General features: G+C 48.5%; 2 protein-coding genes across 11 annotated transcripts in view; both read right to left on the reverse strand.

The window, feature by feature from the left end:
- Window positions 1-17: 17 nt before the first annotated feature.
- HAUS5 (HAUS augmin like complex subunit 5) lies at window positions 18-18,217 on the reverse strand. 2 transcript variants are annotated; one of them, XM_083751061.1, is made up of 19 exons: window positions 17,960-18,217; window positions 16,118-16,180; window positions 15,201-15,233; window positions 13,792-13,816; window positions 13,387-13,519; window positions 13,004-13,163; window positions 12,587-12,662; window positions 11,161-11,240; window positions 10,330-10,390; window positions 10,059-10,186; window positions 9,256-9,334; window positions 8,214-8,359; window positions 7,494-7,656; window positions 6,492-6,572; window positions 5,709-5,854; window positions 4,683-4,797; window positions 3,015-3,153; window positions 1,931-2,063; window positions 18-482 (listed from the first exon to the last, which is right to left on the reverse strand). In XM_083751061.1, exons 1-19 carry the CDS (start codon window positions 18,064-18,066, stop codon window positions 332-334), a joined length of 2,019 nt encoding a protein of 672 aa, XP_083607187.1. In that variant the 5' UTR covers window positions 18,067-18,217; the 3' UTR covers window positions 18-331. The 2 variants fall into 2 exon arrangements, with proteins under 2 accessions (XP_083607187.1, XP_083607188.1); XM_083751062.1 differs by having other exon boundaries at window positions 13,004-13,246; window positions 13,284-13,519; window positions 17,960-18,174.
- A 2,598-nt stretch (window positions 18,218-20,815) lies between these two features.
- MAG (myelin associated glycoprotein) overlaps window positions 20,816-25,821 on the reverse strand; it is a 73,909-nt gene continuing 68,903 nt past the window's right edge. For 7 of the 9 annotated variants that reach the window (XM_083751064.1, XM_083751069.1, XM_083751065.1 and 4 more), the window contains one exon: window positions 24,143-24,936. In XM_083751064.1, the coding sequence (XP_083607190.1) occupies window positions 24,796-24,936 (141 nt within the window). In that variant the 3' untranslated portion in view covers window positions 24,143-24,795. Of the gene's footprint in view, window positions 24,937-25,821 lie in introns of all 9 variants that reach the window. The other 2 variants (XM_083751066.1, XM_083751071.1) reach the window with 1 other exon arrangement.

Below are 25,821 nucleotides of genomic sequence, written 5' to 3' on the forward strand. Positions count from 1 at the left end.
GAAAATATGAAGGCGCATTTTGATGCAGTAAGATTTATTCCAAAGAATTAGAAAATATGAAGGCACATTCTACTTATCAAATCTTAACTTACAGCAAGAAAGGATGCTGGGGTGTGTGTGTGTGTGTGTGTGTGTGTGTGTGTGTGTGTGAAAGAGAGAGAGAGAGAGAGACAGACAGACAGACCGCTCTTAGGTTCCTCCCCATAGCAACCTGACCTATGCTGGGCCCCTTCAGTAATGAGTGCAGATAGGCTTAGATACCTATATTCCAGCAAGTGGCATGTGTGTGTGCCATTTTGACACGAATGCCCAGCCCTCTCCCACACTGGTCTCAGACCCAGCTCTGCTGCTGGTGTTGCTGCTGCTGCTGCTGCTTCTGTTGCAGAGCTCTGGCAGCAAGGGTCCAGCGCTCCAGCCACTGCTGCAGGGTGAAGCCAAGGCGGCGCTCGGTGGGGAGTACAAACTGCGCGGGTTGCTCCCACCTGGAAGAAGGAAAACAGAGAGGGTGTTTCAGAGTGGCAGCTGGGCTAGCTTTTTGCAGGACCCCCCACCTCACCCCCCAAAAAAACCCAAGAACCTCAGAGCTGATGGGTCCTGTGCACCAATTTCTTTCTCTTTTTAAGGGTGAAGGCAGAAATCCCTGTCAACTAGGGCTCCTTCAGACTCTGGGGTTTATTTTGCAGGTGCATCCTTAAAACATCAATGACTTCCCTTGTCTTTCCATGGTTCATTTTACATATCATAAATCCCTGCACATTTTACAAAAGCTATACTATTCAGTATTCCATTATTACATCCATCAAAACATATATTCAATAAATGTTTTCCAATCTTCTCTAAACATATGTTCGTCGTCTTCTCTTATTCTATATGTTAAGTCTGCAAGCTGTGAATATTCTGTCAACTTCAGTTGCCATTCTTCTTTCGTTGGGGCCTCGCTCGTTTTCCATTTTTGGGCTAATAAAACACGGGCCGCGGTAGTAGCATACATAAATAACTTTTTCTTAATACCTGGGAATTTCAGTCTAAATTATCCCCAACAGAAAGGAGTCTGGTTTTGGGGGGGAAAGTACTTTTAAACATTTTTTTCAATTAATTATGGATCATTTCCCAATTCTCTTTTACCCTCTTACAAGTCCACCACAGATGAAAGAATGTTCCCTCTATTTGCATCTCCAGCACTTGTCTGATTCTGCCTTATACATCTTAGCAAGCCTACTCGGAGTTAAATACCATCTGTAAATCATTGTCAAGTAGGTCTCCTTCAAACAATAACATGCTGTGAACTTCAAATCACTTTTCCAGAGGTTTTCTCAGAGGTTAAAATCTATATTGTGTCCTAAATCTATTGCCCAGTATCCACACATTATTCCTCATGGATGATGGGATCCATGTTTGAGTAAGGCTGCTCTAACCCAAAGGTCTAGGGATGCGGGTGGCGCTGTGGGTTAAACCACAGAGCCTAGGACTTGCCAGTCAGAAGGTCGGTGGTTCGAATCCCGGTGACGGGGTGAGCTCACGTTGCTCGGTCCCTGCTCCTGCCAACCTAGCAGTTCGAAAGCACGTCAAAGTGCAAGTAGATAAATAGGTACCACTCAGGCAGGAAGGTAAACGGCGTTTCCGTGCGCTGCTCTGGTTCGCCAGAAGCAGCTTAGTCATGCTGGCCACGTGACCTGGAAGCTCCCTCGGCCAATAAAGCGAGATGAGCACCGCAACCCCAGAGTCGGCCATGACTGGACCTAATGGTCAGGGGTCCCTTTACCTTTAACCCAAACGTAGATTGCCATGTTGAGTCCATTATCTCCCATCAGCCCCCCAAGCAGCATGGGCAACAGCCAGGGATGATGGGAGTTGTGGTCCCAACTGCATCTGGAAGGGACTAGGCTCAGGAATATATCCCACAATGCCTTGCCAACCTCCCTCCACTTACCAGGCGTCCACAACAGCCTGTACCTCCTGCCAACGCTCAATACGACACCGGCACTGATCCGTCATGCGCTGGATCCGGGGCAGCAGCTCCCGGACCTGCTCCTCATCATGGCTCTGCACCTCCCGCACAAGAGCTGGGGAGGGGGGGGAGAGGGAGATTTGCGAAGAACTCGCTGAGTATCAAGCAGTAACTATTGTGGGTGGCCTAGGGGTTAGTCCACATCATACGCAAAAATGGAAACTAAAAATGCATTTTTGAAATTGTATGGTAGGATGGTAGCAACTCCCTGCTTGCACCAATGAAGCCTAGCACAGAACGGAAGGAAGTGTATTCCTGGAGTTAGCCTAAGACAGAGGATTTCAACCTTTTTGAGTCCAATCACATTCCTTCTGCTGCTCCTCTGTAGGGAAATATGCTCTGAGCCTCAGAAATCCAGCTATGTCACCCCTTGTCTGCAGAGGCGGTAGCCCGTCACCCCTTTTTGAAACCCCTCCCTTGTGGAGTGTTCCCTCAGCCTCCTCTCCCCTCTCCTTGAGAGTCCTCCGGGCACCGAAGTAGCCCCTGTTGTTTGCAGCACCCCAGGGGTGCCACGGCACACTGGTTGAAAACCACTGGCATATAAGGTATTTTCCAGTGTTCCTGAGAAAGAACATTGATGGGGATTGGTTGAGCCATTGGTGGAGGGCCACAGGTGAGGAAACTAGGCCTATTCCAGTGTTTTGGCTGGGCAGGAACTCCAATAATGCCTCTTGCTTGAATGCAGAATACAGAGGGGGCGTGTGTGTGTGTGTTTGTGTGTGTGCAGAAACCAGCCTATTGTACAAGGGATAACATTCACACCTGTTGCTCCACCCACTTGTGCTTCTGGCCCCGCCCACAACTGGCACATGGCCTTCAAAAGCTTGCCTAGAAAGGAATGTGGCCCTCAGGCTGTAGGAAAAAACACCTCCCCCTTTCTTTCAGGAAGTGGATATTCCCAGCCCTAACTGAAGGTGCTGGGGACTGAAGCTGGGACCTTTACATGGGAAGCAGATGCTTCACCCACAACCCTTCTCCAAGACGTGCCACGCTAAGGCCGACTCACCCTGCGCATCTGGCTCTGGGGAGTTATCCAGCTGGCGCTGCAGGCTTCCCAGCGCCCTCTGCTTTGAGCCAAGTTGGGCACGCAGGAGCACGAGCATCTTCTTCAGCTCTGTGGTGTGCACAAGCAGCTCCTCTGGGGCCTGGAGACAGAGAGGAATGATGGAGCACAGGGCACAGCAGACATCAACACAAGATGCTGGAGAGCAACACGGGAAGGCCTCCCATTTTAGAAAAACCTATCTAGGGCAGATTTTAGACCACTGGTAAAGGTTCTGAGTTAAGGGTACCGAGTCATTTTGACAAGTAGCAGCCCTATTTAAAATAAAGCTTCATGTTTAATTTCCAGCTATTTCACCCAAGAAACAGACGTTTCGTTTGATGTGGCAATGAACTGCATTTTGTTCTCTTGATACGGGTGACGGATATGGCTGGGCAATATAGTGATATATTGCCCAAAACCAGTTTGAAGTCAAAACCGGTATGATATCAGTTTCACAATTTTTGACCTGGCAATATATTGCAAACCATGATGAGATTTTTGCATAATGCACACACAATGTGGGGAGAAACTGTGAAGCCAGCCAATGCCTCTACATCATTTCAGACATTGTGACATATCAGTATATCGCAATGTTTAGCAAGTGATCTGTCATGATGTTGAAAACCAGTTATCGCCCAACCCTAGCGATGGACTAATCCAACAAAATCCTGTCCTGTTCTATAAAGTAAAAAGGTAAAGGTAAAGGGACCCCTGACCATTAGGTCCAGTCTTGGCCGACTCTGGGGTTGCGGAGCTCATCTCGCTTTATTGGCTGAGGGAGCCGGCGTACAGCTTCCGGGTCATGTGGCCAGCATGACTAAGCCACTTCTGGCACACGGAAACACCGTTTACCTTCCTGCCTGAGTGGTACCTATTTATCTACTTGCACTTTGATGTGATTTCGAACTGCTAGGTTGGCAGGAACAGGGACCGAGCAACGGGAGCTCACCCTGAACGGGGATTCGAACTGCCTACCTTCTGATCAGCAAGTCCTAGGCTCTGTGGTTTAACCCACAGCGCCACCAGCATTCTATAAACTAGGGCATACCTAAAGGTGCATACAGAATACAAATGCACACTTCACGGAACTGGGGTCGCCCAGAGCTCTCTGCTTTCACAGACAGGCCATGGAAATTATGTCAGCTTCTGCATAAAATGTGAAGCCGCTAGAACACATTTTTTCTTGCTAGAAAAGGAGCCTGCAAAAAAGGCTGTGCGGGATCCCAGGAACATGGGGAAGCCACCTTGCACCAGGCCAGGCTATTTGTCCATGAAGTATGACTCCCACCACCTGTTTCCTGATCCTTTTAACCTAGAGACAGCTAACCTGAGGCCCTCCAGAAGCTACTGGACTACAGCTCCCACCATCCCTGACCTCTTGGCCATGGGGGCTGGGGATGATGGGAGTAGCAGTCTAGGAAAAGCTGGAGTGTCACAGGTGAGTGCCTGCTGTCCTGCTATAAACAAAAAGGTGAGCTCAGGACTTCCTGCATGGGCTCTACCACTGGGCTATTGTGGGGAGGTGAGGGGGGGGGGAAGAAAAAGTTATTTCAAGTGATCCAGCCCAGTTAGCTTCCTCCCCCCACCCCACCTAGATATAAACCAAGCCCGCAGCAGAGAGGCACTCACCTTGTAAAGAGGGAAGGCAACTCCCTGGCACACATTGAGGAAGGGCTGGTACACGGCTGGCGCTGTTCGGCTCAGGCGGTGGATAGAAAGCTCATGGGCGGGGATTCGCTGAGACCTGAAATATTTTTTGGGGTGTGTGTGTGTGTCAGAAAGAAGGGCTCATGATTTCCCCTCCACCCCACACCTTGTCTTCAAATCAAAGATGGAGGATGCATTCTGATCCCAACGCGCACACAAATGTGTGTGCTTGCTTGAGGTATGAACATGGGCCCAGTCTGCGCTATACATTTAAAGCAGTATCATACCACTTTACGGCTTCCCCCAAAGAATCCTGGGAAATGTAAAGGCCAGCAAGAGCTGTTAGGAGAGCCCTTTGCTCCGCACAGAGTCACAATTCCCAGAGTTCCCCGATTGTTAAACCACTCTGGGAATTGTACCTCTGGCAGGAGAATAAGGGACTCCCAAGAAACTCTTGGCACCCTTTACATTTCCCAGGATTCTCTGGGGGAAGGCATGACAATTTAAAGTGGCCATGGGATACACACAGCTCTAAGCGCAGTCAGGCTTAAAATATAAATTAACCACCCTCCAGATTACGCATCAGAGAAGGACAAGACTCGGAACCCATATCAATCTCATTTGAATACAGTTTAACTATTTGTACTTGTTTCGGCCAATATATTCCGGTTTTGATCATCGCAGGAGGAGCCAGGACCAATTAACCATCCGCCTCCAACCAGCAAAAGTCTTTAGCAGCCTTGCCCACCCTGCTGTCTCAACTCTAGCATGGTCCATGGTCAGTTGCAGTTCAACAGCATCTGGGGAGCACCTGGATCAGGGAAGCATACTCTTACATGCAGCCAGCTCTCCAGCTTCAATGATTTCGGAAGGCATGGCCAAAGCGTGACTTTGCTCTTTTAAAAATGAGAAACTTAGAAGTAGGTATCTCGCTGCCCAATGTGGGGCTCTCCTGTTTCTAGAGCCACAGTGTTGCTCATCCATGGGGAGGGGAGCAGGAGGACTCACGCAGGGAGATTGCGGCGCAGCAGGCAAGGCAGAGCGATGGTCCCAAACTGCCGAACCTCGCGGTCCACCCTATCCTCCAGTTGCTCTGCTGCTTCCTTCACCAATTGCTCTTGAGGCAGCAGTTTCTTTTCTATGAAGTCTTGGATCTGATGGAGAGACATAAAAGAAAAGCCAGCATGGTCACAAAGGTGCCACGTAAGCACAGTACCTCTGCTTCCAGGTGCAGAACATGGAATCTCAGGTCTCCTCGCTGCACTTTTTAGAAGATTTATTTTGAAAGTTTCTAGTCCTCAACGTTGCAGAACCCCACTTGGGTCAGGAACAACTCTAGTGGCAGTATGTCTGGAGGCGGTTGGATGGATGGCGGCTAACGGATTGAGGTTGAATCCTGACAAGACAGAAGTACTGTTTTTGGGGAGACAGGGGGAGAGCAGGTGTGGAGGACTCCCTGGTCCTGAATGGGATAACTGTGCTCCTGAAGGACCAGTTGCACAGCCTGGGAGTCATTTTGGACTCACAGCTGTCCATGGAGGTGCAGGTCAATTCTATGTCCAGGGCAGCTGCCTACCAGCTCCATCAGGTAATCAGGCTGAGACTGTCTCGCCAGAGTGGTGCATGTTCTGGTTATCTCCCACTTGGACTACTGCAACGTTTGAGGGTGGGATATAAATAAAAAATATTATTATTATTATTTCCCGACTTCTAAGCAACAGATTCTGGCACATTGCCACCCCGGGCCATAAATATATCCGTGTAGAGGTGAAAGGGAGCCTCAGATCTTGCCTCTGCCTGGTCCTTGCGAAGCTGTGATTTAAGATACGACGTTCCCTTGATGAGTGCCCGGATGTGCTGCTGTTTCTCATTCTGTAGGAAGGAGGCAGAGAAGGGAGATTAAGGTGCTACTTTTCAACAGACTGCACAAAGCACCCCCTTCCCCAAAGCCTCTCCTAATGGCAGAGGCACACACACACACGGCCACATTCACATCATCCAGTAAAAGCAGTATGGCACCACTTCAGTCACAGCTTCCCCCAAAGCATTCTGGAAGCTGAAGTTTGTTAAGGGGCTGGGAGTTGTCAGGAGACCCTCGCAGAGCTAAAATTCCCAGAGTGGTTTAACACACCAATCCACTTCACAGGGCACTCTGAAAAGGGAAAGAGGGGGCTTTCAACAACCTCCTCCAATATAGCACCTGCCAGATGTTGCCAGAGGCACCACCAACCAATCAACATGGCCTGTGGCCAGGGATGACGGGTATTGTAGTCCATTATATTTAAGCGGAGGGATGGGGGAGGGGGAGAGAGAAACAAGATTGGCTCTTCCTAACCTAGAAGTTGACATCCTTCTGTATAATCAGCCCTGTTTAAGGAAGCTTTTAATGTTTGATGCATTACTGCATTTTAATATTTTGTTGAAAGCCACACAGAGAGGCTGGGGAAGCCCAGCCAGATGGGCGGGGTATAAATAATAAATTATTATTATTTATTCACATCCTGCTTACATGCCAAAATGGCTTCTAAGCAGTATTGTCTCAAGGCTTTTGACCCTACGTCTCAGATTCTCTGGATCTATTGCTGGGATAGCTCAGTTGGTAGAGAATGCCGGCTGTTCATCTCAGGGTCATGAGTTCAAGCCCCACATTGGGCAAGAGATTCCTGCATGGCGGGGGGTGGGGGTGGGACTAGATGACCCTGGGGGTCCCCTTCCAACTCCACACACCTATGATCCCGAGACCCACACAAATCTCCCCCCCTCAAATATTTATCCTCCCTTCCACCCACTCACCACCAGGTGGCGGAAGTCCAGGATGCTCTGGCGTTTAGCTTGCACAGCCTGCAGTTCCTGGTGCCGGGTCCTCACCGCCTCTTCCAGCTCCCGGCAGCCCTGCAGAAGTCCGTCTCTGTATCCCCTCAACCGCACGGCCCGGAGCTCCAGCTCAAACGCAGCTCTGGGATGGGAGGCAGCATGAAAAAAAGGGGGAAGAGAATCCCCGACACGTGTCTGTTCACACAGTGCACTTATTTCATTTATGGGTGTCTCCCCGTTTGCTTCCACTGCCCTTATTTTTATTCAACACCCCCCAATTGCACCCAAGGCTACTACTGCCCCCCTGGATCGTTCCAGCATACCGCCCCCTCCTCAGAAGAGCTTGGATTTGCTATCCCGCTTTATCACTACCCTAAGGAGTCTCAAAGTGGCTAACATCCTCCTTTCCCTTCCTGCCCCACAACAAACACTCTGTGAGGTGAGTGAGGCTGAGAGACTTCAGAGAAGTGTGACTGGCCCAAGGTCACCCAGCAGCTGCATGTGGAGGAGCGGAGACGCGAACCCGGTTCACCAGATTACGAGTCTACCGCTCTTAACCGCTACACCACGCTGGCTCCCTACCCACGCTACCCAGGGGCTGGTATCACCCACTTTAGTAAACACTGGCGAGATGCAAGGTTCCATTGCTGCTCATGGTCTCCCCTAAAGGAACCGCAAGTGAAAGATCCATCTTCTCACCTGGCCAGGATAGAGCGCTCCGAGTCATCAGACAGCAGGCTATGCATCTCCTGGACGACAGCTTCCAGCCGAGCCAAGAGGCTCCTCTCCTGGGCGTTTAAAGGGATCTGCTCCACACAAAGCATCTCGCACTTGCTCCAGCCCTCCTGCCCACCAGGTGAGAAAGAAGGAAAGCAAAGACTATGAGCACCCCCTTTTTTTGGCACCCAACTCCTATGGAAAATGACAGTGCTGACAAAGATGGACCTGAACTGAACTAGATGGACCAAAGGTCTGACTCAGTAGAAGGCAGCTAATAAATAATAATAATAATTTCTTTATATGCCACCCACCTGCCTGGGTTGCCCCAACCACTCTGGGTGGCTTCCAACAAATTAAAATACAGTAAGACATCACACATTAAAAACTGCCCTATACAGGGCTGTCTTTCAGATGTCTTCTAAAAGAGAGTTGCTTATTTCCTTGACATCTGATGGGAGGGCGTTCCACAGGGTGGGTGCCACTGCCAAGAAAGCCCTCTGCCTGGTTGCCTGTAACTTGGCCTCTCGCAGTGAGGGAACCTCCAGAAGGCCCTTGGAGCTGGACCTCAGCGTCCGGGCAGAACGATGGGGGTGGAGACACTCCTTCAGGTATACTGGGTCAAGGCCATTTAGGGCTTTAAAGTCAGCACCAGCTCTTTGAATAATGTCAGAAACATAGCTTCCAATGTCCTTATCACCAGATCCGCTTTAAATCCTGCTGCCCAAAATAATTTGGAGAGATCAATTATACACTTCCAAGGAAACAAGTTTTCAGATAACTGGTGTCTTTAGTTAGCTCTCTCAGAATTCACACAAGAGTGAATATGGGCAGCACAAGCACCTTCAAGCAGTGAAGAACTGAATGTATGAACTGGCCGAAGTAAAAGCTGCATTGGAAATGACACTCATTCAGAAACTCAGACAAGGTAGGTGTTTGACAGCCCTATTCACGAGAGATGAAACAGACCATGTGTGAACCATAGCTATACATTCAGCCACAAGGGAGCGCCAAGGGCCGTCACCTGGATGAGGGTCCGGACAGAGGGCAGGTCATTCATTGGCTCTGAGACATCCTCCAGGTGGGCATTATCATAGCGAAACCTGAGCATGGGGCAGAAAGGAGAGAACTGTAGACCCCAAAGTGCCTCATCAGATACCGAGGGGAAGACTCTGACTTTGAGCGATTGCTTGACATTGTGCGTTTCCCTCCACCCCCACCACTTCCCCCGAGCCTTGATGGACTTACTGGTGCCAAAGAACAGCGATGCTTCCATAAAAAATAGCTGGTTTGGGGCCAGCCAGGTTAAGTTCCCCACAGAGAAACATTGCGGGTAATTGAAACGGGAGCCAGTGAAGAACCTCAAACCTCCTCCCCAGTCCATGCCTCCTCTCCCTAGGTCACAACCTTCCCTGGCCGTGGCTCATTATTATTATTATTATTTAGTAATTAATTAAATTTGCATACTGTCCTATACACTCCAGGTCTCAGGGCAGTTCATGAAATAAACATCACAATATAAAAAAGCAGAAAATACATAATGAAAACAAAAACAAAGACAACCCAATAATCCCGCCTTCCACGGCACTGGCTGTCAATCAGTGGCTGTCTGATTAAAGAGGAACATTTTTGCCTGGCGCCTAAATGAAGGCACCAGGTGAGCCTCCCTGGGGGGAGCATTTTACCAATAGAGAGCCACTGCAGAAAAGTCCCGTTCTCATGCTGCCACCCTCCGGACCTCTCCAGAGGCTGCCTGGGGGTGCTGGGTGGTGTCACTAGCCGAGGAGACCCAACGCCGCCACCCCTCTCCCCCAGGGCAGGACCTACTTGAGGGCTTCCACATCCCTAGGAATGTTGATGCTGGTGGTGAGCTCCTGCAGCTGCTGTGTGTTCTGCAAGGCAAGGTGCTCCAGGGCTGAAAGGATGTGGGCTGGAGGGTGGGAGCCAGCTACTTTCTGTGGGGAGACAGGGAAAGCTAGTGAGGATGACCTCAAAGACAGAGAGAGAGAGAAGAGACTGCTCACAGGCAGTCATAGAGCAGGCTGTCCAAGCACAGCAACAGGCTTCCTCGTTGCTGCTCAGCAATGTGTGGTCCTACCTCCACAACGCTCAGCCAGTGCTGGTAGGAAGGGTTCAGCTGCTCCTCATTCATCCCGCTGCTGAGAGACACCAAAGGAAAAAGAGAGTGTTAGAAACTCAAGGGCAGGTACAGGGAACCTGTGGCCCTCCATATGTGGCTGAACTACAACTCCCATCAGCCCCAGCATGCATAATCCAGCAACATCTCTGGAGGGCTGCAGGTTCCCCCACACCTGCTCAGGGAGGCAGGGAGAAAAGGACAGGTAAGAATGACCAGGATGCTTTTCAAAGGGGAAGGATACCAAAAGGGAAAGGGCACTCCCAAATGGTTTGAAGACCTAAGGTGTCTGGAAAGGACAAACTTGTGTGGGTGTAGAATTGGGGAGAGGGTCTTTAGCTGTAAGGGCTTTAGAAAGGGAGCACCATGGCACTGGACCAAGCCTGGAAGCAGACGGGGAGCCAGTGCAGGAATTTCGTGGGGGGAGTAAAATTATGAACTGCTTTCCTTCTAGAAGGTCCCAGGTTCAGCCCATCACAACTCATAGAATCATACGAGATAGTGGTAACCTGGCAGAAGCAGGCGAAGTCCCACTAAAGCAAACCCCATCTAAAAAATTGGAGGATTAGCACTGCAGCAGAGACCTCAGAGTCCCAGTTCTGTTAGCCAGCACTATGTTGGGCCGTCCAAAGAGACCGTGGCTCATTTTCTAGATACCCAATGTGAAATCCGGAAGATGGGCACTCGTGGAGCAAGGGAGAGGTCTACAATGCAAGGCTAATGGGAGAAAAGTATACAAAACATGGGCGAAATGTAAGGGAAGTGGAAAACGGGTGGAAGATAGGCTCTTACAGGAAATGCCCTGATACGCTGTGCTCAAAGAGGGTCTTCAGGAAGTGGAAGCGCAGCTGGCAGGCCTCCTGGACATCTCGCTGGAGAGAAACAAGGGACAGACCTCAGCTAAGGTTCCCCCCCCCCCAAATACACCTACCTTCAGTCTGTTAAAAAATGCAGTTAACAGGTTAATTCTCCATGAGTCAGCAGAGACGATGGCTCAATCCCCACAATGCACTGGCAGGCTAACTCTTTTATCTGTGCTATGGGGCAGATTTGGGAGAAACTTTGCATATAAAAACTCAGGTTACAGCATGCTGTGTGTGTTCTGGTGGTAGGGGACTGCAGGACTTGTTGAAGGTTATATAATGAAACTGTGGGTTTGAGTGAATATTTTTTGAAGAGATCATCTGAGGAAGAAGTTGGAAAATCGGCAGACTTCAGAGAACTCGTTAAGTTGAAGGACTCTGCAAGCAACTGAACCAAGGACTTGGCTGTGGACATTAACGCAAGCATGGACTTTGAAGCAAATAGCCCTCTCTGGGCTCAGAGAGAGGACATAACTTGTAACATCTATAAATAGTGTATGTATGTGAAGTGCATGTTGGTGTTGGCCTAGTAAAATGACAACTCTGCTAAGTGCCTGTTTTCTGCAGTGAGTTTAACCGCTTGACTGAGCTTCCACAGTGCTTACACCCAAAACAGCCCTCCAAATCTACTGAATTATGTGCCCCGAAAACTGTGTCTGGTCTCATACCGCAGAACCTTGCCACATGCTAGAACTCGTGCACAAACACTAGAGCCAATGCTAGAATGTTGGAAGATTCAGGACAGAAATAACATCTTCACACATAGTTAAACTATGGAACTCATTCCCACAAGATGCACTGAGGGCCTCCAACTCGTGTGGCTTTAACAGAGAATTAGACAAATTCCTGGAGAAGGAAAACACTGGCTCCAAACCCTGATGGCTACTTTCACTGTCAGAAGCAACATGTTTCTGAATACAAGATGCTGGAAACCACAGGAGGGAAGAGCGCTGTTGGGTTCAGGTCCTGTTTGCAAGCTTCCCATAGGCATCCAGTTGGCAGCTGTGAGAGCAGGATGACTTTGGGGGCAGTCACTGCCTCTCAGCCTAGCCTACCTCGCAGGGTCGTTGTGGGGATTAAATGAGGGAGAGAATGCCGCCTTGAGCTCCTTGGAGAGGGGAAAAAGTTGGGATATAAGCACCAGAAATTAAAAGATTATGATTTCAGAATCAAGGTTTCGGCCAATAAATAACCAGACACTGGTACGTACACTTTGACCAGAAAAAGCTGTCGTTAAGCCAGTACTACAAAGTAAATAAGTACTTGGAAATCCCGATTTCCCTGATCTCAAGTAAATATACCTTTGCAAGAAGCTACTCTGCCCTCTTCCCAGCAAGCAAGCCACCAGTCCTCACCAAAACCTCCGGCTCCATGCTGGGGAATCCAGGCTCCGGGGCTTTCTTGCTGAACACCACCGCTGTCCTGGCCTTCCTACAGAGAACAAATGAGAACGGAGAGAACCCCTTCCAGCGGCTAGGCAGACCTCTCAAACATTCCCTGCATGCCCATTGTGGGCAAAGCAACTAATGCACATACAAAGTGACTGTTCATCCGCCACCCGGGCAAGGGAGAGGTCTCATCAGAGTTCCATCCAGGCAAAGCAATCAAGGAGGGGGCAAAGCCGGGGCCAGTGAGGGGTGTGGCCTGGAGAGGGGGCGTGGCCTCACAAGGGTTCTAAGGGCTAGGCAGGGAGGGCCACATTTGGCTCTTGGTTCCCTACTCTGGACGAATGTGCCCTGCCTTTCCAAGAGACTGGAAATGGGGGACTGTACCTCTCCATCTCTTGCAGCTGCTCCAGACGGCCTCCGACTTTTGCCGCTCTCGCTTGCAGCTGCTGACGCTCTGCTGCGACCCGGGCAGAGTACGCCTTGAGCAGCAAGCTGCGGCGCTTGGCATCCCGGATCTCCTCCTGCGCCATCTCCAGGGCGACCTCTGAGACCAGATGAGAGCAAAGGTGCATCACAAATTGGGCCTTATGGGCACTCCTATGCAACTTTGGGATCTCTGCACAAGTGCTAGAATAACAACCAAGATCCCGTGCTGGATTGTCACAAGTGCTAGAATAGGCATTAGTTTTGGCCTCTTTTTAATTTTTTTAAACAACAACTCAAGGTTCTAGTCCTTATGACCGTTGAGCCAACGTCTTCCCACTCACCATCTGCCACGAGCTCATGCTGTGCTGATTCAATCTGCAAGTCCAGCTGCTGCAGCTCCCCCCGCAGGCGGGAGATGTCTTGGACCAGCTGCTTACGGCGCTCCTTCTCCGATTCTGAACTGCTGGGCTTACCCTGGGGAGAAAAACACCAGCCCTGCCAGGGTGGAATTCTGCCGTAGCACATTTAAGCTCACTCACACCTCATTTGCCCACAATACTCATAGACATAAGGCAACCCTCCCCCCTGCTCCACTATCCCACAAACGTAGGGTGTGAATGTGGCCTCTATCTTCAAGTTCTCCCCCTCCACATCCTAAAGGCAGCCCCCTCCCCACAGATTACAAAGCCCAAGCCACAGGGAGTAGCAGCAACACCCAAATCCCTCCCGGTATATTGATCTCTCACCTCAGTCTCCTCCATCTGCCGATACCTACATGAAAGGCTCAGGTTAAGAAAACCAACAATTTCCCATTTTTCTTTAGTCGCTACAACAACTACATCCAGAAATCATAAGACGCCAACAAGCACAGAACCCAGTTTTCTCTGCTGCAGGTGTGCTCCCACTTCCATCCCTTGAGGTAAATAGCCATTTAAAAAAAAAGTCTGGAAGCTTCTGATTCTGATGAATAATCACAATTCAGTGCTTACATCCACACCCTAAGCTGTGGTTGATCTTAACAATGGTGTGTTGAAAATGCCAGCTTTGTAAACCATGGTTTGATGTCTTTCAAACAAATTGTATGTTAAGATCAACCATAGTTTGCTGGGTCTGGATGAGATGCCAAGCTGCGATTCATGAAACACCAAAGCCCTTTTCATGGATGTGGCAAGGGAGCAAAAGGGGAGAGCGTGAGAGCTCAGCAAGGGGCTAGGCTTGCTTATAACACAGTAAACTGTGGTGAAGATGTAAGCAATGTTTTTTGACAGAAGTCAGAAAACAGGAACAAGTTCATCATTTGGAGTAATATTGATGAAGAAGGCAGTGGCACTAAGGTTGTTCTACAGAAAGGTTGTTCTACAGCCCTCTAGAGCAGGGCTGCCTCTTTTTTGGGGGTGGAGGAAGAGTGCCTCTGCTGCTGTTCTTTTAACCACAGCCAGGCATACAAATTAAGCAGGTAATATCCCTGGCATGAAATAAATAGTGGGCAAAGCTTCACCTGCTGAATTTTTGGATGTCAGGCTACTGAAGGCAAAAAAGCCCCAACACTTAAAAATGCAAAGGTTTGGGAAAGTATAAAAGTCCTATCCTGGTGCCAAAGTGACAACAAACACAGGCAGAAGTTAGCCTAGTCTCCCTCATAGGATTGTTGTGGTGGGATAAGAAGGGTGTGGTGGAAAGCATCTACTTGGAGGAATGGCAGATTATAAAAAGGAAATACACTACAAAAATCCAACCGGTGCTGCTTCCTCCTTCATGGAGAAGCAGACAAAGGGGAGGAACACAGAAAGCTGCCTTATACCAAATCAGCCCACAGGGCTATCTAGCTCAGAACTGTCTACTCTGACTGGCAGCAGTTCTCCAGGGTTTCTGGCAGGGTCCTCTCCCAGCCCGACCTGGAGACGCCACGAATTGAACCTGGGACTTTCTGCATGCAAAGCAGATGCTCTACCACTGAGCCACAGCACAACGGCAAAGGAACTTGCCCAATGCTGAACTTTGCTTGCCACACCATTGTTGCAAAGGGTGAAAAAAAGAGGAGGGATAACTCTTAGCAGAAGGAGGTGTGGAACGCTGGAGACCCTAGTAACAAGGAAGTAACTCTTGTTTAGGTCAGCGGAAATTACTTCTGACACAATGCCCACCAAAAGGATACCATAGCAAGTTGCCCCGGATCTTCTTTACGGTCCTATAGTATCAACAAAGAGAAAAATGAAGTCAATGAAGTGCATTGTATCCCCCACTACTTGATCTCTGTGCCAAAAAATACTGTCACCCCAATTTCAAAGTGGAACATGTGCAGAGGAAGGTGACCAAGGGTCTGGAATCCAAACCTTATGAGGAATGGTTGAAGGAATTGAGTATATTTTAGCACGGAAAGGAGGAGACTGAGAGGAGATACGATAGCCATCTTCAAATAACTTAAGGGTTGTCACACGGAAGATGGAGCAAGCTTGCTTTCTCTTGCTCTGGAGGGTAGGAATTGAGCCATTGGCTTCAGGTTACAAGAAGGGAGATTCTGACTAAACATCAGGAATAATTTTCTGACAGTAAGAGCTGTTTGACAGTGGAACAGACTCCCCCGGGAGGTTGTGGATTCTCCTTCCTTGGAGGTTTCTAAGCAGAGGTTGGATGGCCATATGTCATGGGTACTTTAGCTGAGATTCATGCATTGCAGGGGGCTGGACTAGATGACCCTCAGTGTCCCTTCCAACTCTGTAATTCTAAGTATCTCAGCCTAGCATTAAAGGCACGAGAACAGAGCCAATAATAAAAGATGGCTGTTTCAGCCCATCTGCTTCCCAAGACGCCCCATGAACGCAAACAGGATCCCAGGAGTAGGAAAATTCCTCATGCCAAAGAATTGCTGAATGTGGGCAGCTAGCTTCACCCAAGAGACAGGGAGCCTGTGGCCCTCCAAGTTGTGTGCTGGACTCCAATTCCCACCGGCCGAAGCCAGCATGAAGTCCAGCTGACATCTACCAGCTCCCCACTATGAGGAAAACAAAAAGCCAAATCCTAACCCACAAGCCTCTCAGTGCTTCTCCTGAACACAACCATTTAGCTTCTTACCTTTGGTGGCGAACATGCTGGATGACGAATTTCCAGATCTCAGCACACTGACCTGAGCACATCCTAGAGAGTAGGGGAAAGGACGGAAAGCATTTATATTCCACTCATAAGCCATAAAGGCTTCCAGAGCGACTAACATACAGCCCGTTACATGCAACCAGCATGTAACTCCACTGCTGCCCAGATGCTTCTGGGCAAAGTTCTAGGCTCTTGGATTAATTTACAAAGCCTTTAATAACTTGGGACCAGAATCCCTTAAGGTCTACTCGATTCATTATATCGCTGCCTGGCAGAGGAGGTCTTTGTGGAAAAAGCTGTTAGCAATCCCCCATGGCTCAGACCCACCTGCACATTCAGAATCGTGGGCCTATTTCTCTCCCCTCCCTGCTGAACGTCCAGTGCTTGGCGAGGACTATTTTTGTTTGAGCAGGCATTTTATGTAAGGTTTCAGATTCTGATGGACAATTTTTATCTCTGCTATACACAACTGGGTTAAACGAGGGGAAATGTGGGATTAATCTGCTTAGAAGAGACTGGAATTCTAAGACAGCCATTGTTGGAAGAAAACGTTACAGGTGCAGCCTTCTAACACCCATCAGGCCCAAGCATTGCAGCCAGAGCCCCATTAGGATGGGTAGAATGGAAAATAGGGAGGCAGGCAGGCAGAAGCAGAGTCAATGATAGGTGAACTCAGCCAATTCTAGTTACAGGTAGGTCTACCATAGTCGAAACAAAATAAAATAAAAAAATTCCTTCCAGTAGCACCTTACAGACCAACTAAGTTAGTTATTGACATGAAAGCTCATACCAATAACTAACTTAGTTGGTCTCTAAGGTGCGCTGTGGGTTAAACCACAGAGCCTAGGGCTTGCTGATCAGAAGGTCGGCGGTTCGAATCCCTGCAACGGGGTGAGCTCCCGTTGCTCGGTCCCTGCTCCTGCCAACCTAGCAGTTTGAAAGCACGTCAAAGTGCAAGTAGATAAATAGGTACCACTCTGGCGGGAAGGTAAACGGCGTTTCCGTGCGCTGCTCTGGTTCACCAGAAGCGGCTTAGTCATGCTGGCCACATGACCCAGACGCTGTATGCCGGCTCCCTCGGCCAATAAAGCGAGATGAGCGCCGCAACCCTAGAGTTGGTCACGACTGAACCTAATGGTCAGGGGTCCCTTTATCTTTAAGGTGCTACTGGAAGGATTTATTTATTTATTTTGTTTCAGCCTATTCTAGTTTTCTCCCCATCCTCCTCCCTGCTGGTTGAGAGCAGACTTAAGCCAACAAAGGTCCTGTAAATCTAAGAGGAGAGCCCTGGTGAATCAGTCCAATGGCCCACCTAGCATAACATCCTGTTCTCACAGTGGCCGACCAGATGCTTGTGGGAAACCAGAGAGCAGTGGTTAGAGTACTGGACTAAGGCCTTTGAGGCCTGGGTTCAAATCCCCACCGAATCTGGCTTTGGGCCAGACACTGCCTCTCAGCCTAACCTACCTCACGGGGTCGTTGTGGAGATTAAATGAGGCGGGGTGGGGGGAGAACTGCTTATGCCACCTTGAGCTTGAGGTGGGATAGCTCAGCCGGTGGAGCGTAAGACTCAGGGTTGTGGGTTCAAGCAAAATAAAAGGGTCCTTTCAAATTCTACATGCAATAAAATAAACCTGCAAGCAAGACCTAGGCGCAACAGTACTCTGCCCGCTAGATTCCCAACAACTGGGTCACCAGAGGCGTAAGGCCCTGAACTCTGCACATGCTCAGAGGTACTCGCTTTGCTGGAGTTTTTGAAATATATTCCAGGGAGCCGCCTGGCGGGGGCGGGTCTGAGGCAGGAGAGGGCCGTATGTCACCCACCGGCGGGCCGCACTCTCGGAGGGGATTCTGTCCGGCGGGAGCTGCATCTCCTCGGCCGCCCAGCGCCGGAGCTCCTGCGCCAGCGACGCCCCGCTGCCCCACTCCATCTCGACCACAGCCGCGGCTCGACGGAACTTCGCCCGCAGATGCTGCTGCTGCTGCTTCTTCTTTCCCGCAGCCTGCGCGGAACTTCAACTCCAGCGCCTTCCCTCCCGGGCTCCACCCACCCTCGCGTGGCACGCCGGAAGATGTAGTCCCGTGTCGCAAGAACTGCTGGGACGTGTAGCCGGAGAGGGAGGGGGAGAAAAAGAGAGACTCCGCTTTCGCGCAGGCTGCTGGGATTTGGAGTTTCGGGGTGGCTGAGCGTCTGCCCGAAAGGCCGTGTCTGATTGTCTTGCTATTCCTATTAGTACAGTACATTTTTTTGCATCTTTATTCTTAGCCCTCTTTATGACTTATGCGTGCGTTCCGAAATATGTGTCTGTGTATATATATATATATTCTGTTTTACAATTTAGAATACTCATTTAAACATCCTTAAAATATAAATTACTTCCCTTCTTCTCTTTCCATGGTTCATTTTGCATATCATAAATCCCTGCATATTTCACATAAATTAAACCATTCACTATTCCATTATTATTTTTTTGTTGTTGTTTAGTCATTTAGTCGTGTCCGACTCTTCATGACCCCATGGACCACAGCACGCCAGGCATTCATCTTCCACTTCCTCCCGCAGTTCCATTATTACATCCATCAAAACTTATTTGCACTGTTTAATTTATCTTAATGCTGCCAGAGCTTTCAAGTGTACACAATTTCTCCCTGTTTATTCAATAAACATTTTCCGATCTTCTTTAAACGTATGTTCTTCTTGTTCTCTTATTCTATATGTTAGGTCCGCAAGCTGCGCATATTCGATCAGTTTATGTATATGTAACATAAACCCACAACACACTTCTCTTAAGAAGCAGGTACGAATCTCCGGGGCACTCCTTGACCTGATGGTTATCTCTGGAGGCTCAGGTATCCTTGGTGGTCAGGAGTGCCAGTTTCCAGTTATGGTTAGTTCAGCAGCTGTGGCTGTTTGTGGTCCAATATAGTGTGGACTTTGTCACCCATAAAATTATATATAGGTTATTGCAATGTGCATTGCATGGGGCTGCTTAGATGGAGAAAAGACAGGTGTGAAGAAAAACTAGCCTTCTGTACAAATTTATAATATATACCATACCTCTTGCCTCTTGCCCTGCCCATCAATGGCATGCGGCCCCTGGAAGGTCATTTAGATGAGAATGCAGTCCTTGGGCTGAAAAAGCTTCCTCATCTTTCTTCTTCCCCCATCCCAACCTAACTTTTTCCCATAAGTTAAAATCCAGACAAAACTCTTGAGTTTTTTTGGGGAATCTCTCTCTCCCCGCTGCCCCAATAAAAGTGCTACTTTTTGCCAATTCAGCGAAAACCCACCCAGACACCATTTTCCTTTGTCTTTTTCTCTTTGCTGTCTGATGCTAGAGAGAGAAGGAGCCATGTTGCAGTGCTCCGTGTGTGTTTATATGTAAATAAAGTAGATTAGCCAAAATGCTGAGTTGCTGAGGTCTGTCATGCACATGCTGCACAAACTCTACGGATCCCTAAGGGTGCCGGTGTCGGTTGCCATCGGTCGCTATCATGTTTGGGCTGAAGAAAGCTTATGAAGCTCCCAAACGATCAACCAGGAGGGAGAAAACATGACAGTCAGGCATGTGTCTCTGCCTGGGGCCTACTCGAGTGTAGGTTGAACTCCTGACAGGGCCATCTTGTCCAATCCCATGCAAACACAAGTATCACAGCTGAAGAATCCCTGACAGGTGGCCATCCAACCTCTTGCTTAACAACCTCCCAGGATTTTGTTGTCTCTGTCTGCAGAAGATTCCCTTCATCTGGTTTACCTGGAAGTGACCTGGGAGTTTCTGCAGGGGAAGAAGCATGTGCTCTGTCAACGAGCTGTGGTGGGTCTCGCTTCAGGTTGACCTGCATCAAACCAGTGTGGGTGGCAGTTCAAAGCTGCATTCATTATCCTGAGGCTAGAATTAGTGTTAACCTAACATGGGTGATGCTGTGGGTTCAACCACAGAGCCTAGGACTTGCCGATCAGAAGGTCGGCGGTTCGAATCCCCGCAACGGGGTGAGCTCCTGTTACTCGGTCCCTGCTCCTGCCAACCTAGCAGTTCGAAAGCACAAAGTGCAAGTAGATAAATAGGTAGCACTCTGATGGGAAGGTAAACGGTGTTTCTGTGAGCTGCTCTGGTTCGCCAGAAGTGGCTTAGTCATGCTGGCCACATGACCTGGAAGCTGTACGCCGGCTCCCTTGGCCAGTAAAGCAAGATGAGCGCCACAACCCCAGAGTCGGTCACGACTGGACCTAATGGTCAGGGGTTCCTTTACCTTTAACTGTGCAAAGGCAAAGTGTACATTCGTTGCCCTGCTTTTGCCTCTAGCTTTGGCCACCACTTGCATGTGGCTCCCAAGGGATTGACCCAGAGAGAATATGGGGGGAAAGGTTCCCCAACACATCACTGCGTTGTCATTTTTGGCAGAAACATACTGCTCTGTGTGTCTTTGCCATAAATATGGCGGCTCTGACTTTAATTTTAGTGATCAGCAGAGGAAACTTCTGCAATAGTGGTTTTCTTTTCTTTTTCTTTTTTCCAAGAAAACCCAAGATCTTGTGCTGAGGAAGAAGGCAGTGCCTCTTTCAAATGGACACCGGGACTCTGTGCCATGTTTCACCTGATTTCATTCCTAATGCCCCCTTCCTGCTGAGATAGGATTTTGATTTCCAGAGATGCCACTTAAAGGAGCCAAGACACAAGATGGCTTTGTAAAATACTGTTTTATTTCTTTCAGGGTACAAAGTCAGATGGGTTAAAAGTCATTAAACACTTGCTGTATTGTGGGACCAAAGTTGTACAAAAGCCCAGCATTTTTTTCTTAAGATTAATATTGCCAACCTGATAGGTGGGGTTGACCTTTCCTCGTTTGCTTGGCTGGACCGCCCGTAGAGATCGTGATAGAGATTTACATCTGCCCAACACTCATTCGAAACACAAGAGTACTTCTCACTCAGTCTCACACGCACACACACACACAAAAACACACACATATGGAGGAACGTACTTAATGAAGTTAGAAAGCAAACAGTGGCCTTTAAAATTAAACCTAACTATCTAACCCCTATTTACAACCAAGCTAAAATTGCTCATATGGGAAACTGACAAAGTGGACTGGTATATAACTAAAGGGTGACTTGAAATTAGCATATATATATATGGTTGGTTCCTCAGCAAAGGGACACACACACATACACCCCGTTCCCCTCAAAGTTCCCCTCAAAGTGTGCCTGCTGCTTATGATCACATAAGGGCGTGCTTTGCAAGCAGAAGGTTCCAGGTTCAAATCCTGGCATCTCCAGGCAAGGCTCAGAATATCCCTCATTTGAAATCCTGGACAGCTTTGTTAGAGGGTCACTGTGTCACTCAGTATAAGGAATATTTTCATGTTGTAGGCTGCAGTCCTACAAACAGACTTACTAGACCCTAGTAACAAGGGAGTAACTTCTATTTAGGCCAGCGGAAATTACTTCTGACACAATGCTCATCTTTAGAACATGTTATTAAATTCCAGTTTCATATCCTCCCCACCCACCCCTTCCTAATAAAAAGTATTCCCCCCCCCCAAAAAAAGTATCTTTGCAATAAATAGAACATACCATAATCGTTCCTGGAAGGTTAGAGATTAATGCTGTTAGGGGAAGTGGGAAGTGGTAAGAAGCATTAGCTGGGTTACAAAGCTAGGAGGAAAACAAGTTTCTTTCATCTGAGTGTATCTCTGGTTTACACCGACTTTGCTTTAAATACCATCACTAATAAAGAACCTGTATCGGATGGTGCTTATTATACCAGAAATCAGGAACCACAGCTCCTCCCCCCCTAATTTGCCTGTGGTGGGAGGTCATTTCATTGGAACAGGCGGTGAGGGAGTCCACCTTAGCTGTGTTTCATGAATTCCCAGCTTTTTTGTGATTTGATAGTAATCTGATCAGCAAAATACAATACGTTTTTGTACAGTACAAACATGCTGGAAAGAGGAGACTGGGGGCAGAGCCTTGATCTTAAAGCTAAACATTTCTGCAGAGGATGGGACCTGGAGCGATAAGAGGTGCAGCAGAATCTTTTCTTGGAATACGGGAGATGGAAATCACTTGAAAAACTTCAGGAGCGGGGCCACTGAATGAGCGTGGCGGCCCTACTTGCTGTAGCTGCTGTATGCGCAAGAAGAGCCCCCCATTCATAGAGCTACAGATATGCATGTGATGTTAGCAACTGGTTATCTATCGGACAATTCAAAACCAAGGCCCTTGGTTCTTGACGACACTTAGGATTGGTTAGGCCATTCATCAAGGTAGCAGGTTCAGTGGAAACGACGATTTCAGGTGATTTCAATGGGTTAAGACAGGGTGTGGAAGCTGCCTCTCCTCTCCAGATGTTGGCAGGCCCCAGCTCCCATCAGCCACAGCAAACGTGGCCAAGGGTAAGGGATAATGGGTTCTGTAGTTTGGAAATTTCCCCTGGGCCACATATGCCCCATCCCTGGGCTAAGACATGCCTAACTCTGCAAGGGATATGGGCTGCAGAAGCAGATTTGGCCCCAGTTGCTAAACCCAAGCCTTCAAAAATAATTTATCAGCACCTCACCTATTACAGAACTAGCTCACAATTCGTGAGTTGCATTTTAAAAAGAAATAATATTTGCTGAATTATTTTTATTCATCTTCTGGCTTATGAGAGGCTCTATTTCTCCCAAAGCCACATTCGAGAAACAGTTTCATTAGGATAAACCAAAATATTACAAACTTATGAGCAAGCTTTCAAGGCCTCCCAAATTCTTCATAATCTGATGAAGAGCTCTGAACAACTCTAAAGCTTGCTCATGTTGAACCTGCAGCATTTTAGTTATTCTCAATAACTGTATTATTACCATACTGGGGTTTTTTGGGGGGAGAGTGGGTTCTTTCTTTTAACTGACTAACACAGCTAACTACAATGTCTGCTTCTCCTGTTAACCAAAATAAAATTTGCTAAATAACAGGGTTTTCAACATGAAGTCATATAAACATCAGGAGGTCGCGATATACAGCTAGCATTGTTGATTGGGTTGAAGAGTCCAAGATGCTTCTCTCATGTCTTCCAATGCAATCAAAGGCAGCAGGCTTGTTGTTGGTGCTAACATGCTCAAGATCGGGACACCGTTTTATAGAGAGAAGAGTTTTTGCCCAGTACACCCGCCTTCTGAACAGGCTGCAGTTCAGAGACTGAGCTTCAGTGCCACAAAGACAAATGGCAGCAGAACTGGGCAGATGTTGTTGCACTGTATTCAGCCATACATACGTATCAGTGAAACGTAATGTGTTTTCACAAGAGACGCTAGCATTGCTTGGAATGCACCTTAGTGCAGCACAGAAAAGCAGAACTGACATTCTCGTCAATTGACCTTCTGCTTTACAGATGAGAGATATGCGAAAAGGACATTAAGCATCACTGGAGAAAACACTTTGCACGTGCATCAGCCAAGTATGTCAATGGTAGTTGCACACACACACACCCCGCCTCTCTTTCTGATCCTGGATTTTAAAAACCAAGGCTGCAAGGGTGGGAAAGAACTGCTGACCAGCACATGTTTACATAAGGGCCCCTCCATAAGTCATTTTGGTTGTGTACTCATGAGGATTTGTGCTCAGGATGGTACACACAACCTTGCTTTCAATGCTGTTTGCACCTGCAAAAGTTTGGGGGCAGACACACACTGCTATGTTTCCAAGCGGTGCACGCCCTGTAACTTCCAGTTGAAATGCTGCAACTTTTTATACGGCAACCGTCCTGAGCTTTGTTCATGACGTCGTTCTGCTTTTGTTGGGCTGTAGTGCAAGAGTGTCCTGCTCCAGGTGTCAATAACGCGGTGGAATTTGGGAAACATCTCAGAACAATAAAGCGGAATGGCATGTGGACGGCCACTAATGCACTATTATTGCATCAAGGATATGTTGCAGAATCACACCCACAAAAAAACAAACAAAAAAAACCCAAGGGAAAACATCAGTCAGGAGGGGTCCTAAGTGAGAGGCAGCCTCTAAGCGCTTCCGTGTTCTTTTAACTAAGAGCTCAGTGCTTTCTAAAAGCGGGATCTGGAATGTGAAATGGACATTTTGAAGCTATGGGTCAGACCCACAGCAGGTGTTCATCAGCACTGGTTGTGCCAGACCAAGACCCAAGGGCTCCCCTGGAGGGGATCTGGTCCACTTGCTGTGGATACAGAAAGGTACCCCCCCCCCATTCTTGGATCTGTGCATACATAAGATCGCTCAGCTATTTCAGATTTGTTAATCTCAGAAGTGACCCAGAATTGTTTCCCAGTTCTGGATTAGAACCACCAGCCCGCCGCAAACCATCCATGCAAAAGTAGAACAATGTCATCCCCGCACCCCACAATTTCGTAACCACCCTGATTGGGTGGCAAAAAAAGAAGAAAGAATTAAAAACAAACAAACTAGTGGACAGACTAATCTGCATTAGATTGATCTTCAGTATGCACTCTGGAGAGGGGAAGGAAAGGGGCCCAGGGAGATACAGATGAGCATTTAAAGGGCAAGCATCAAGAGATCAAAACCAATTGGTAGGGTCTTCTCAGGACTAGGAAGCCAAAGCCGAGAGGCGTAGCCAGGCGTTTCATTAGACTACAATAGTTCCAATGGGTGGCGGTCCATGGGAGCTGCCTGCCGCGGTGGCTGGGGAAAGGGCTCACTTGACTCGGATCTCGGCGTACTCAGCCAGCTCCTCCGTCAGGGTGTAGCTGTCCTTCGATGATAGTTTGGTGAAGTCTATGTTGGCGTAGTCAATGCCCAGGTCCTTGTTCAAGAGCCGTTTGTCGCAGCGCCCATACTGCAGGAGCGGGAGAGAGAAGACCAGGTTGAAGGCTCCCCCCAGATCACACCTCGGATTTGCGGAACTCACTGCTGCGGGGGCTTAAATCCTGAAGACTCGCTATTTGGAAGACAACACAAACACATTCGTTCTCTTACGGCAAGGATGGGGAAACCTGTGGCCATGGGTAGGCAAACTAAGTCCTGGGAATCAGCGTGTTTTTACATGAGTAGAACGTGTGCTTTTATTTAAAATGCACCTCTGGGTTATTTGTGGGGCATATTTTTTTAATATATATATATAGTCCAGCCCCCCACAAGGTCTGAGGGACAGTGGACCGGCCCCCTACTGAAAGAGTTTGCTGACCCCTGCCTGTGGCTCTCTAGATATTGCTGGACTCTGACTCCCATCATCCCCAGGCAGTGTGGCCCAATGGTCAGGAGATGATGCGAGGTGTAATGCAGCAACATCCCGAGGGTCCACTGGTCCCCCAGGTAAATAGACCAATGGCTTGGTTCAGTATATGTTGTTGGTTTCAACCAACCCATTTACCCAAGCAGTATTTTAAGCTACAAGGATCGACGGACGTGCTGCAGATCAAGCCTATCTGGAACCCCTACCCTGTGACGTGGAAACCAAAGCGCTGCAGTTACTCGGTGGTGCCCAAATGCACTCTGCACCTGTTCAGAGGCACTTTGTTCCTGTTTCTTATGAACTTCTTATGTTTCAGGATCGGGCCCTTCCGTTGAAAACAGAGATCCCATATTATCTTCACCACAAGTTTACATGTCACAGAAGCAAGCAAGGGCAGGGAAAGGCCTAACAGCGCCTGGGAAGGACAGACACACAGACCCTGGGGGAAGCCATTGCAGAGGCACACTCAAGGAAACACACAGCTTTGAC

The sequence above is a fragment of the Podarcis gaigeae genome, assembly GCF_964106915.1.
Source record: "Podarcis gaigeae genome assembly, chromosome: 8".
Taxonomy (NCBI): Eukaryota; Metazoa; Chordata; class Lepidosauria; order Squamata; family Lacertidae; genus Podarcis; species Podarcis gaigeae.

Coding starts and splice junctions, on each gene's coding strand:
- HAUS5 (XM_083751061.1), bottom strand. CDS start 18,066: ATGGAGTGGGGCAGCGGGGCGTCGCTGGCGCAGGAGCTCCGGCGCTGG. Junction 9,335..10,058: donor AGGGATGTGGAAGCCCTCAA/GTAGGTCCTGCC, acceptor CCCCATGCTCAG/GTTTCGCTATGATAATGCCC. Junction 7,657..8,213: donor GAGCGCTCTATCCTGGCCAG/GTGAGAAGATGG, acceptor CTCCCATCCCAG/AGCTGCGTTTGAGCTGGAGC.